Source organism: Crocodylus siamensis, chromosome 6, assembly GCF_052110815.1.
Source record: "Crocodylus siamensis isolate JL-2025a chromosome 6, ASM5211081v1, whole genome shotgun sequence".
Lineage (NCBI taxonomy): Eukaryota > Metazoa > Chordata > Crocodylia > Crocodylidae > Crocodylus > Crocodylus siamensis.
In genome coordinates, this window is record NC_143400.1 from 45,072,198 (window position 1) to 45,085,469 (window position 13,272).

At 47.4% G+C, this 13,272-nt stretch overlaps 1 protein-coding gene across 1 annotated transcript; it reads left to right on the forward strand.

Moving 5' to 3' along the window:
* The first annotated feature begins 6,653 nt into the window (after window positions 1-6,653).
* On the forward strand, window positions 6,654-7,628 carry LOC149862529 (olfactory receptor 6C1-like). Its single transcript, XM_090053973.1, has one exon. The coding sequence runs from the start codon at window positions 6,654-6,656 to the stop codon at window positions 7,626-7,628; it is 975 nt and encodes a 324-aa protein (XP_089910099.1).
* Window positions 7,629-13,272: the final 5,644 nt, after the last annotated feature.

Consider the following 13,272-nt stretch of genomic DNA (forward strand, 5'->3'; position numbering starts at 1 on the left):
TTAACTACTTTAAGGAATGTGTGTTAAAAATTATGGTAATGGCAATTCAAGTCTCTTAGATTGCTCTGGTATATTTGTCCCGTGATAATAATGGTGAGGATGATGGTGATTATTAGTATTAACCACAAGATAACCCTTACCAGAAAACAAGAAACAGCACAAAAGGAAATGAAACCCAAATAAAGAATAGGTGCTTGAAATGCTCTGTTTTCAAAATGAAGAGGATAGGATTTTTGTGGGTGATATCTTTTAGTGAATCAGTTGCTTGCTTGGGAGAGACGTAGAGAACCTTTGAAATTCAGTGCATTTTTCTTCAAGTCTGTTTTAAAAATAAAGACATTTCATTCTGACAGATGTCCTACATGAGTAATTAAAAAAACCTGAATGGAATGTACTTATATGGAAATATCTGACAATGCATAATTATCATATATTTAAGAAAGAAGTTTACCATTGCTTCCAAATGTCTTCTAAGACAAAGGAAATATCATGCCTGATGGTAATTAGCAGTTATTGTAACTTTATGTACAGGGAATTTAGAAACCCTGTCTTATGTGGATGCAGAAGAAGGACTGTCTAGCACCTCAGACATCGTCCAGGAGATTACAGTACGCTAGTAGAGCCCCTGTTTGGTCCTTCCCCAGACCTGGTGAGTGCCACTGGACAAGTCAGTTTGTAGCAAAACCCTGTTTCATTTTCTTTTTTTATTGCATTCCCTCCCCTTCCCCAACCATTTCTGACTTTCCTCTCCCTCTCTATTCCCTATAGATAAGTATAAGTGAGCTCAAACTTAGGATAAGCTTTAAACATTTTTATTTGGTAGCAAGTTTTTGGTTTTGGATATCCACTGTTTTATATTGTACTATTATTAGGTTTCTATTGGTTTTTACTGTTGTATATTGTATTATTATCATTTTTTATTGATTTTTATTGTTTCATATGGATATTGTATGGTTGAGGCCTGTGTTTGTAAGTGAACGAAAGTCATGTCAAGTTTCCATTTTATATGTTAAGCCTCCAGCTTCTGTCCTCTGCCTGGGCATCCCATGTTGCAACAATATGATTCATTGTACCCCTCCCATGTAAATTGGTTCCCTGATGAATGAGAATGATTGGGAATGATTGAAATACAATGGGAGCAGGCCTCTACTGAATGGCCTGTAATGACTGGGCCATCACCTCGCATTGATTCATCCAGGGACCACATACCTCACCCAGGAACAGAGACAAGAACAGCATTTGAAAAACAAAAGACCCTACAGAACCAGCAACTCTCACCATTAACAGACACCCAAAACTGCACATCCCTGCATGGAGCACACATGCTCAGTACCCCAGGGGCTGACCCTTACCTGGGCATGCCTCCTGTCACTAGGGTCACACAAGGTCTGCCCCTATAAAAAGGGGCAGTGAAGACAGACCCTGTGGGACACCCTTTCCATCTGAACCAGCACCATGCCACACCACCTATCCACCCAGAAGCCCTGCCGGCAACCTCCCTCTGGACAATATCTATTGGACAAGGACCCCTTTCCAGCCTGGATAGGAAGATATTACCTGCACACCTCCTCCTACAATTTGGACTCTCTCTGTCTCTCTCTCTCCTCCTGGACTTCAGTGGACTTCATCCCCTGCACCAAGCCTCTCTAACCCCTGCTGCCATTGTGTGTGCGTGCGTGTGTGTGCGCACGCATGTGTGTGTGCACACGTGTGTGTGTGGGTGGGTGGGTGGGTGCAGGTGCAAGGGAACCAATAAGACGTTGTGTCACCATCTCCCCCGTTCAATAAAACCACTGTCATTTGCAACCCCGAGTTGAGTCATGTTTTACTAAATCCCATTCCCTTCCTTATCTTAAATTCCAGCCTCATTCTCTCAGCTCCTGTTCCCACCCCCTCTGCTAGTTTCCCCATCTCCTCCCAATTCCATCTCCCCTTTTCTGCCACCTCCCTGCCTTCCCTGCTCTTACTGCCTTTTCCCTGTGACTCTCTGCTGCCCTGCCACTTGCTGCTTTTCCTGTGATTTTCTGCTGTCCGTTTCTCTGTTTTCAGGCTTCCCCCGCACCTTCTATAATCCCCTCCTCCCCACCCCAGGTTCCCAGCTCCTCTTAGCTGTCCAGTTTTCTCCAGCTTCCAGCAGCTGCTGCTGCTCTCTGCAACTTCTCTAGCTGCCCAGGGGCCATCCTCTGCCTCCCCACACCCAGAGCCCCTCTTTAACACCCACACTTTCCCTTAGTCCCATTTTTCCCTCTCCCTACCTACCTTTTCAGCTCCCCATAGCTGTGCTGGCATTGCTTCCCTGTTCTTCAGGCTCTGGGCATTGTCTTTTAATCAATTAAGATCAGTTAACCTAAAGTTACCCCTGAGCCTCAGTTCTTCAGCCCAGGCCCCTGTAGTCTACCAGTTCTAATCCTGGTATTGGTAACTTTAAACCCCTACACTTCTACTTTCTTACCTTAACCTTTCCCGAGGTATCCCAAGTACACCAAGCACATACATACATACATACCACAATACCCAACTTAGGAACTCACTTGTGTGTATGTGTGGGTGGGTAATATGTGTGTAAATTAGTGAATACACATATATATAGATATTGTGTGTGTGGGGTATATAAATTAGTAATCCACATATGTGTATTGAATGTGCAGGTGTTGGTAACTGGTAACTGATTCTGTCTAGATTTGGTGTGTGTAGTGTGCGTGAACCCAGACTAGTTATTTTGAACATGTGTGTATCTGAGTTGCTAGTGTGTGTGTGTGTGTGTGTGTGTATGTGTCATTGTGTGCATGATATACGAATTAATGATCTGTGTCTAACTTTTGGGGTTGATAGTGTATGTGCTTGAGCTGGTAGTGTGAGTGTGTATGCCTAATAGGGGTGTATGCACTTAGTGAGTGTGTGCTTAATTAATTTTTATGTGTGCATGTGCAGTTGTTCACCACGTCCTCCTGTCTAACAGCACAATATTGAGATCCTGAGTGTTAGCCTGACCCCTCAGGGAAACAAGTTCATCCCAGATTCAAGTTTATGGTGTGTCTACAACATCTTAGGCACCCAGATGTGATTTTGTTCTACTTTGTCCAAGTCCCTGCAAATCTTTTTGTGCATCTATTCTTGTAATACAGCACCATCTTCATTTTAAGGTTAAGCAATGAGGAAAAGCAGGATCAAGATGCCTTAAGTATTATCTGTTTTTGTTTCTGGGATTTGATCAAGGTAGAATAAGATTGCACTTAGGCACCTAATATATTGAGAAAACCTGGTCTTTAGACACTCAGAGCAGTGGTAATAACACTGATCTCCCCTGGGAGAGGATAGATTCACCTACTGGGGGGAAGGATGGCTGTGAAAGAAAGCTATCACATAGTAAATACCTGAAATAGAATCACAAGAAGTTTTACTGCAAGTATCCAGTCAAGAAATTCTTTGGTTGACTTCAGCTACCCACATTATTGCAGTAGAAAAATACTTGCCACAAGTTACTTCATGGTAAAAACAATTTGTCCCCCTCTGAAAGGACTGAGTATGGAGATAGTTCTTTTGGTAAAACCATACCCTGCTGCTATGATTGAACTTCCTTTGCCCTTTCTCTATGTCCACATGAAAAGGAAAAATGCATAAAATCAACAAAATATGTAACTTCCCTTTGCACAAAATTGTAGAAGGGCTAATATGAATAGCTTTCCTGTGGCAACCCCACTGAAACCATGGTCCTAATTAATCAATTATTTCCAGAGCCACCTCTTCTGTTCATGTCCAATTCTTGCATGGGCTCTGAAACTCACTTGCCTTTCTCTTGCCAAGCTCAAAAGGTATTTAAAAACAGAAGCAGTCAAAAAAGCTGCCCTGATGGATTTAGAAGTGTGTGTCACAAGAAGAGTTTGTTTCTGAGTAATGGTTGCCTTCCTGGACCCTTTGAACTCCTTGTTCCAGGTGGTGTAGATAAAAGGACCAAAGAATTTTGTCCCGTTCTTCAGATTCTAAATTGCCAAAAAGCAAAATTAAGGTACACATTAATGCAGGGTTTGGGGGGCCTTTCTTTTACTGATGTATCAGGGGGGCAATTGTGAAGGCCCCTGGTAGCCACACAACACCTGCCTTGCTCCAGCTCTTTGGGGTACCCTCACTTTTTTCTTCACCTGCCATACCTTGATAAAATTTTACAATGTTTAGGGAGGCTGCCCCAGGGCCCCAGAGTGAGCCCTAGTTCACTTTAGCCATTTGGTACTTCCCATACGCAGCTGACCCCAGTTTTGCCCATCAGGCACTAAACTGTGGCCCTCCTGGCCCTAACAGTTTCTCAGGGTACCAGTTGCCTTTTGGACTATATTCATGGTCTCCATCCTCCGCTGTAGTCATGCCTGTGCCACCTCAACAGGTATTACTTTGAGTTCTCCCACTGGGCCCTCTGGCCCAATCCATCTGTCAATTCACTCAAACTGCCGGGCTCCTGGCCTTGGCAAGGCTCACTTTTCCCTAGACCCGTGGCCCTAATCTACCTTCTGCTCCTTTTGGGCTTCAAATCCCTTCCCCAGGCTATTTAGCCCTCTTGGCCTAAGGCTGCTCTGGCTTCAACCCCTCCTTGGCTTTAGGCTCTGTACCATGACCTTAGACCCCCCAGACTTAGCCTAATTCCTCCAGACCTCTGGGCCCCTGACCTCAGCTCGGTTGCTGTAGTTCTGCCCTAACCCTGAGTCCTCTGGGTTCCTGCCCTGGCCTAGGCTGCTTTCCCTGCACCAGCCTTCAGTACCCTGGGTCCCTGATCCCAGGCTATGCTGCCTATCCCAGAGTACCATACCAGGCATCTTTCTGTGGGCCTCCATTCTGCCCTATAGCAACAGGCTGGTCCTCTGGGCTCAAACCTAATCTCAACATAAATACCAGCAAACTGCTGCACAGCTACAATCCATCCCACTGCAAGTCACCTGCCTCTGGAGCTCTTCTCCCTGCCGCAGGCATGGCCAGATTGTCTACTTGGTCTCGGGCACTGGGCTTACGTGCCCCAAAGGTTCACCCCTTCCTTTCATGTGGCTCCCCAGCCCCACATAGAGGTATCTGCTTTGGTTTGATAGCCAGTCTGCCCTCTTCTGCGGCAGCTTAATCCAGCTGCATTCAGCCTTTCCTTCTGTGCTGCCTGCCCCTTGGCTCCTTACTGCAAAACAGCTAGCTCCAGGACAGTCACCCCCACCTGCCAGTAGTAGCTTCTAGCCTTGCTGTCCATGGCCTGCTTACTTTCTAGCAGCTGGTTTTGCCCAGCTGCCAAGCCCACATGGCAAGTTTAGCCTGCCATGCTTTTCCCTTAATGTAGCCTTTGGCTTCCTGTTACAATGGGCCACTATCCTATTTCACTTCATATACCCAAATGGCACACCTCAAGTGGCATAATTGAGGTTTTTTGCACTTACACGCACTTTGACATTCTACTCCCTGTACAGGGTAAGTGTGCAACCATCCACATAACTATTATGCATGGGCACCGGGCTGTGCTGGATCCGGGCAGTTACCAAACTCCATACATGTGCACCTGGAAATGAGTCCCAAAATGACATGGAGGAGGAGGCCTCTGTATGTTTTAACCTAAGTGTATAATGGTTAGGTCACTCCACAAAGGTGGAGTTGCAGAGAAGATTGAACCTCCATCACTCTGAGTTCCCAACCAAGTCCTAAGAATACCACACCAGAGGTGGGGAAATACCCTGTGCCCTCTTCCGCTCTCCTTTTGACACTAAGCCACTACAACTTGTATTTAATGTTCATTGGACAAGATGAGTGAGTAGCTGAGGGGAAATTCTTGACCCATTAAAAGCAAGGGTCTGTGCTGGAATCCAGGACCGCTTCCTTGCCAGAAGCAAATCCATATAATTGAATCACAGGTTGTCAGGCTTCTTTGTTTTCTCATGATCTCCTCTATTTTTGGATGCCCAGGGGCCAGTTTCTAAACGAGGACCAGGGACCCTGTAATGCTACTGTATTGAACATGTTTGTTTTTCAAAAATAGCCATTTTTCTCCAATGTGATGAGTTACAGACTAGAATTTACCTGAACGTGAGTTCATTTCCCATATCCCCTCCATGAAAAGTTACTAGATTTTTTCAGTAAAAAATGTATTTAGCCCCATCAAGTATATGCCTTCATGAGGTTTGGCAGTGAAATAAGACACTTTCCTATATATTTAAGGTATTGACACTGGAACAAAACTAGAAAATTGTATCTGGAATTCTCTGGGTCAGAAAATTATAAATTATAATTATAAAAAAAAAAATTTCAGCTAGAAAATATGCAACCTTCATCTCTAGGGAAAAAAAGAAGTGTTACTGCAGTCCCCCAGTCTTTCAAAGGAGACAGTCACTCAAGGTTGTTCTAGTGGTCCCAGGGCTATTGTGCTGCTCATTAACCAATTGGTCTCAGAAGGAATTGCCATAACAGCAGTCAAGAAAAAGTCATCACAGATATACAAATGACATAAGAAGAAAAAAGGAGCCATTTTGTGATGTGTAGCATGCATAAGAAACACTCTCTATGATCACAATTTGTTTATATTTTCACAGCATACAGTTATGACACCTGAGGCAAACTGGCCAGTTAGCTAAGACAATATAAGTAACCTGGTTATTTTCTTTCTTAATTGTCCTAAATCATTAGAATTTTTACCCATGCTTATACGAGATTTTAAAAGCAGCAGTCTGGAGAACCAAACACTGACAGAGTTCATCCTTGTGGGCTTCACGGACGTTCGCTGGCTGCAGATCCTGCTCTTCTTTTTGCTTCTTGCCATCTATCTCCTGACCCTGCTGGGGAACCTTGTCATCATTGCCATTACCCTGCTGGATCATCACCTCCAAACTCCCATGTATTTTCTCCTCAGGAACTTCTCAGTCCTGGAGATTGCCTTGATCTCCACCTCCATCCCAAGAGCTCTGTTCAACCTGGCATCAGGTACCAAGTCAATATCTTGGGAAGTGTGTTTCGCCCAATGCTTTTTTTACATCACTGTGGGCACCGCTGAGTTTTTTCTGCTGGCATCCATGTCCTTTGATAGGTATGTAGCCATCTGTAAGCCCCTGCATTATGCTTCTATCATGAGCAATCAGCTATGTGCCCAGCTGGTGCTGGGCTCCTGGATTACAAGTTTTCTGTATATTATTGTCCCATTTATTCTGCTGGCTCGGTTGCCCTTCTGTGGCCCAAACATCATTAATCATTTCTACTGTGATAGCATGCCAATGGTTAAACTTGCCTGCACAGATACCCAAAACCTACAGTTCTTTGGTTTCCTTTTGGCCACAGGCAGCGTCCTAGGCACTTTTTCTATTAACGTCTCCTCCTACATCAGGATCTTCTTCGCGGTGCTGCGTATCTCTTCTACCTCTGGAAGGCAAAAAGCTTTCTCCACATGCATCTCCCACCTGATTGTCGTCACCATCACATACAGCAGCTGCATCTTCATGTACCTCTCTCCCACGGGCAGTGGCAGAATGGACCTTAGTAAAACAGTAGCTGTCTTCAATCATGTTGTGGGACCTCTGCTCAATCCCTTTATCTACAGCCTGAGGAACAAACAAGTCAAGGAGGCCTTGAGAAATACTAGCAGACACATACTGGTGTTTGTAAAAGTGCCTAAAATGTAATTGGCTCAAGCCCCGGGTGGAAAACAAAAGGAAAATATTTTCTCACTTTTCCTGTCTCTCCCCTCTCTGCCTGCCTGATCTCTCTCTCTCTCTGTTTCTAAGAACTGCTCTAAGCCATAACAAGGATAATGTCAACATACTCCGTCATGAGTTATTTTGAGCGGTACAGTATTCTGCAGGAATATCTGCTACGTTGAGTGGTTTTGCTCAAATAATAGAGTTCTGAAAATATTTTTTAATAAGGGCATCAACTTCTGTTTGTTTGTTTTTACCATGTCTGGTCCTTTTCCTAATGCTATATTTCGCAGTATTTTCTAATCTTGTTAAAAAATATAGCAATAATAACAATACACCCATTAATGGCGCATACAACTTCAAGCTTTCACAGTTGTTGATAGCAGAGGGGAACTTTGTCATTCTGTGTGCCTGGCATTTAAAACCCCAATTATTCTCAATGTGATCCTCATTCCATCTTATTTTGGGGATTAGTGTTACTGAGTTGAGCCAATAGAGTACCTTCTTGTCATGTATTTAAAAACATAGTAAAGTGTTGGTAAAATGTGCACTTCTTCATTCCTACAAAGATTTTAGGAAAAGACTTTAAAATTACAGGTAACTGGGGATTCAGCTCTTTTAAATTGTGAATTTATAAAAGAGATTTAAAATTGCTTCCCTGCTGCCTTTGTAGAAGGAAAATGTAGGGTGCCTATACACATGCAGGGCAGGCATTTCCAAAGGGGCTGTAACTGTTGTGTTTTATTTAAAGTTCATTAGGTACAGTGCCTTAAAACTTAATAGGCATTCTGTAGCAGGGGTGGGAAACATACAGCCCATGGGTTGGATACAGCCCACCAGGCCATTCTGTCCAGCCCATGAGGCCCCTAAAAACTTAGAAAATTAATATTTATCTGCCCTCATCTGCCTGTCAAATATGACAGCAGCCAAGGGCAGTAGGACCCAGGGGAAGCCACGGCAGTCTCCTGCAATAACAGGGCCCTCCTGTCCATCCCCTCTCCCCACGCCAGCCAGAAGCTTCTAGCCTGGGACTGTGGGGCTCTTCACATGGCCTGAGTTGGAAATTCAGATAAGAAGGGGGTGGGGGGACGGGCAGAAAAGTGGGGAAAGTGGTGGCAGGGGTGGGGGGAGTGGAAGGGAGTGGGCATACAGGAGCACAGGGCCCATGCCAGTGTCCCAGGGCCAGCACTGTTGGGACCTAAAGCAGGGTGGCAGGAGCATGGGGCATAGGCTGCAAGGGGTCAATGGAGCCGGGCTGCAATGCACCAGCAGACAAAGAGGGGAGCTTGCCTGGCTCCATGGAACCCCAGTCATCTGGGACCCTGCGCTCCTGCTACCCGCTCTGGGCCCTGCCAGTGCTGGCCCTGGGGCACTGGTGCAAGTCCTGTGATCCCACCCGGATGCCACATGCTCACTCACTCCCAGCTGTGCCAGCCCCAGCCCCATGGCACAGGTGGGGACAAGTGTGCAGCCCGAACCCTGTGCCATGCTCACCCATCTGGACTGAGCAGTGGTGGTGGGTGGGAAACAAGCTGCTGCTCAGCACAGTGTTGCAGAAATGGCTGCGATTCGTTTCTCGGGAGGCGAAGAACTCTCAGACACACGCTATTAGCAATACAAAAGGTATATTTGCAAATAGGGTCAGAGCAAAGACAAAAGACCACACTCTGCCCGCGGGGACAACTTCTCAGCAGGCTTTATCCCCTCTCTCCTGAGCACGTGTGCAGAAGCAGGAACTCTTACAACTCATTTCCGGTTCATACAAACATATATGAAATGACGTCACGTCATCCGTCGCATGTGCATTATAATTAACTACTTAAGTATGCGGGGCGGATAGGCTTATATGCATTAGCTAATTACGCCTGCTCAGAAAGCTCTTTAGGTTACCAAAAGTACAAACCTTCCCTGTCTTCAAGGACAGGATCATTAAAAATTGCAATTACTCTTATCTACCCAAGAAAATGAAGAAAGCATGAAAGGGAGGGTGATTTAGTGTAACAAAGAGATAGTAAATTTGCAAAACAAAGAGAGTGATACCTTAATACAAAGAGCCCTTAGTAGCTTCTCCTCCACCTCCCCCTCCCACCAGGGAGAGCTGGCAGCTGTGCTGTTCTAACAACACTATTCATAATGCATTTTTAATAATATTTCTAACAACAGGAAAAAAGTGTCCCCTGCCCCTGCCAGCACTACATGCAGCAGCTGCCCAGACCCCATGTGGGGCTGTTCTGCCTCTCCACTGTGTCCCCACTGAGAATGGGCACAAAATAATGGGCACAGGCAGCCCTGAATGGGCTCTAAGCTGCTGCTGCAGGGAGCACCAGTGGCAGAAGGGGAGGGGCTGCATTTCCCCTGCCCCAGGAGCAGTTTGTGCTTCACCACTGCTGCTGCTCTGCCCATCTGGTGAGCCTGCTGCCACCACAGGGCCCAAGCTCTCAATGGCAGTGACAAACAAACTGCAGCTGAGCACAGTGGAAAAGCACCCCCCTTCCTGCCACTACTGGGCAGTCTGCCAAAGCCTGCTCTGCACTAGGCTTTCCTGCAGCTCCTTTGCCATCAGCTCTGTGCTGCCCAGTGCAGCAGCAGTGGCCATGTGGAGCAGCCATACTGGGCAGCACAGAGACAGCAGCAAAGGAGCTGCAGCAGAGCCTAGTGCCATGTGGGCTCCCCCACCGAACTCTGCCCAGCAGTGGTGAGGCGCAGGGTGCACTTTCCTCCCCCTCAGCAGCAGTTCATGTCCCACTGCCACTGCTGCTCAGCCTGACAGGCAAGCCCAGAGCCAGTGCAAGCCCCAGGCACATGCAAAAGGGAGTGCCAGTGGTGGGAGGAAGAAGGGTTGCTTTTCCCTGTGTGTTGAGAGTATCTTCTTTCCCACCTGCTGCTGCTGCTCAGCCCAGATGGGTAAGTGCGGGGTGTGCAGGGTTGGAGCTGCTTCCAGTCATCCCTGCCTTTGCCATGGGACTGGGGCACGTGGGGCTGGGAGTAAGTGGGCACATGGCAGCCAGACAGGAGCCATGGCTTATGCCACTGGTAGTTACATGTGGGTAGTGGGGCAGCCCCAGAAGGGAGGCAACTAGCTCTGTATGCCCCATCCCACTCCCGCTGCCATAGCTACAGCTGGTAAGGTGCTGCCCATGCACTGGGGCCTGCGCCAGGTGGGGCAGGACCCTCCACCCCTGCCCACAGCTGTAAGCAGGAGGATGTGGACAGGGAAATGCTCATGGCGGAGGACAAGGAGGTAGCTCTGCTGCTTGCTCCTAGGAAAAGCAGCAGAGCCCCTTCTTCCTGGGCAGCCTCAGATAAGTCCCTCTAGGCCACCACTTGCAAACCCCCCTCCTCTGCAGGGTCCCCTGGTGCCCCAACTCCATCCAATCCTTGCAACACCCTCCCCTAAAAATTAAGTTTAAGCATGTAAATTAAATTTAAATTTCTAAATTAGACAGTTTGCAGGTCCGCAGTATAAAAAGGTTGGGAACCCCTGGCATAGACCCCTGCCAGCCTGCACCCCATGCTCCTACCACCCCATTCTGGGACCTGGCCCTACACTTCTACACACCTACTCATTTCCACTCTCCCTCATCACCACCACTTTCCTCACTTTCCTGCCCACCAGCTGGCTGCTGTGCACCCTGTGGCTCCCATACCCACAATACCATACCCACACACACACATCCTCACAAACCTCCATAATACCACCCGCCCACAACTCACCACAAACCCCACACCTACCCCATACCACCTGACACCCATACACACTCCACACAATATACAGGTAAGACTGCATTTTGAGCTTTCATACAATCACTTCTACACATGCAGCACAAACACACACAAATCAAATCAAAAATATATATTTTAAATTAAATTAAAATATATTATAATGGGTTTTTGAGTTTTAGTATATAATTTGAGTTATTTCCCCCCTAGGATGGCAAACACTCTGCCCCAAAGGAGTACTTTAAAGGCCAAAAGCAGGGACTTCTGGTGGCAAAGGTCAGAGGTTAAGGAGGTTGGACTTCTGGTCCCAAGATGACCAGTTGGGGCTGAAGGCAGTAAGGAGAGGAGCTGACTGGGCACATGTGGGGCTCCACTTGTATGTGTGCCCCCGTTACCTGAATGGAGGCAGCAATGGTGACAGCAGAGGCAGAGGCTGGGGCAGCAGCAGCTGATCCCCCGAAGGCAAGTGGGGCAGAGGAGCCAGCACAGCTGGGGCAGATCCAGAGGGGAAGCCCCCCAGATCCCTTTTAGTTGAGCTGGCAGAGAGCCATAAGGGCATGCTGGTGTTTGCACAGGCATTCACACAGGAAGGCAAGCAGGAGGGGCCAGGAGAAAGTCTTCAGCAAGGGAAAGGTGAAGGCACCACACTAAAAAAAACCCAAAAATGGTATTGACGCCAAGTGCTGCTACAGCCTCGGCCTGGGGGATGCCGCCTACCCAGGGCTTCATAGATTCATAGATGTAAGGTCAGAAAGGACCTGAGCAGATCATCAAGTCTGACCCCCTGTCTGGGCAGGAGAGAATATTGGGCTCATATGACCCCAGCTAGGTAACTATCCAGCCTCCTCTTAAAAACCCCCAAAGTAGGAGCCAGCACCCCTTTCCTTGGAAGTTGGTTCCAGATCCTAGCCACCCTAACTGTGATGTAGTGCATTCTAATGTCCAGCCTGAACCTACTCTCAAACAGCTTATGGCTGTTATTCCTTGTTACTCTGGGAGGTGCTTGGGGAAACAGGGACTCTCCCATTCCCTGCTGATCCCCCCGGTAAGTTTATGCATGGCCAACAGGTCTCCTCTCGGCCTTCTCTTGTGAAGGTTGAACTGGTTCAGGTCCCATAGCCTCGCCTCATAGGACCTGCTCTGCTGCCCCCGATCATGTGAGTGGCCCTCCTCTGGACTCTCTTGGTGCTGGCCATATCCCTCCTGAAGTGCAGCGTCCAGAACTGGATGCAGTACTCCAACTCTGGCCTGACCAGGGTCACATAGAGGGGGAGGATCACCTCCTTGGACCTGCTTGAGATGAATCTGTGGATGCATGACAAGGTGTGGTTGGCCTTCCTAACTGCATCCCCACACTGCCAGCCCATGTTCATCTTGGAATTAATAATGACTCCAAGATCCTTTTCTGCCTCTGTGCTGATAAGAAGGGAGTTCCCCAGCTTGTAGGTATGCTGCTGGTTCTTCCTCCCCAGGTGTGTACCTTGCACTTGTCAGTATTAAAACCCATCCTGTCCTCACCCACCCCTGTAACCTGTCCAGATCTAGTTGTAGCCTGTCCCTCTCCTCTAGCATGATCCTCTCCACTTCTCCCAACATCTTACTGTCATGCGCACATTTGAAAAAGGTGCTTTTCACCCCCCTCATTCAAGTTACTAATAAAGAAATTGAACAGTGCGGACCCAAGGACCGAGTCCTGGGAAACCCCACTGCCTACATCTCTCCAGGTCGAATAAGACCCATCCACCACCACTCTGTGGGTGCAGCCCCCCAGCCAAATTGCGACCCACCTAACTGTAGGCATCAACACCACAGTCACCTAATTTTTTAATGAGAATGAGGTGAGAGACAGTGTCGAAGGTCTTCCTAAAATCCAGAAAGACTACATCCACAGTAACACCTGCGTCCAAGG

What these genes read in the sequence shown, in the direction of transcription:
- LOC149862529 (XM_090053973.1), top strand. Translation starts at nt 6,654, where the DNA reads ATGCTTATACGAGATTTTAAAAGCAGCAGTCTGGAGAACCAAACACTG.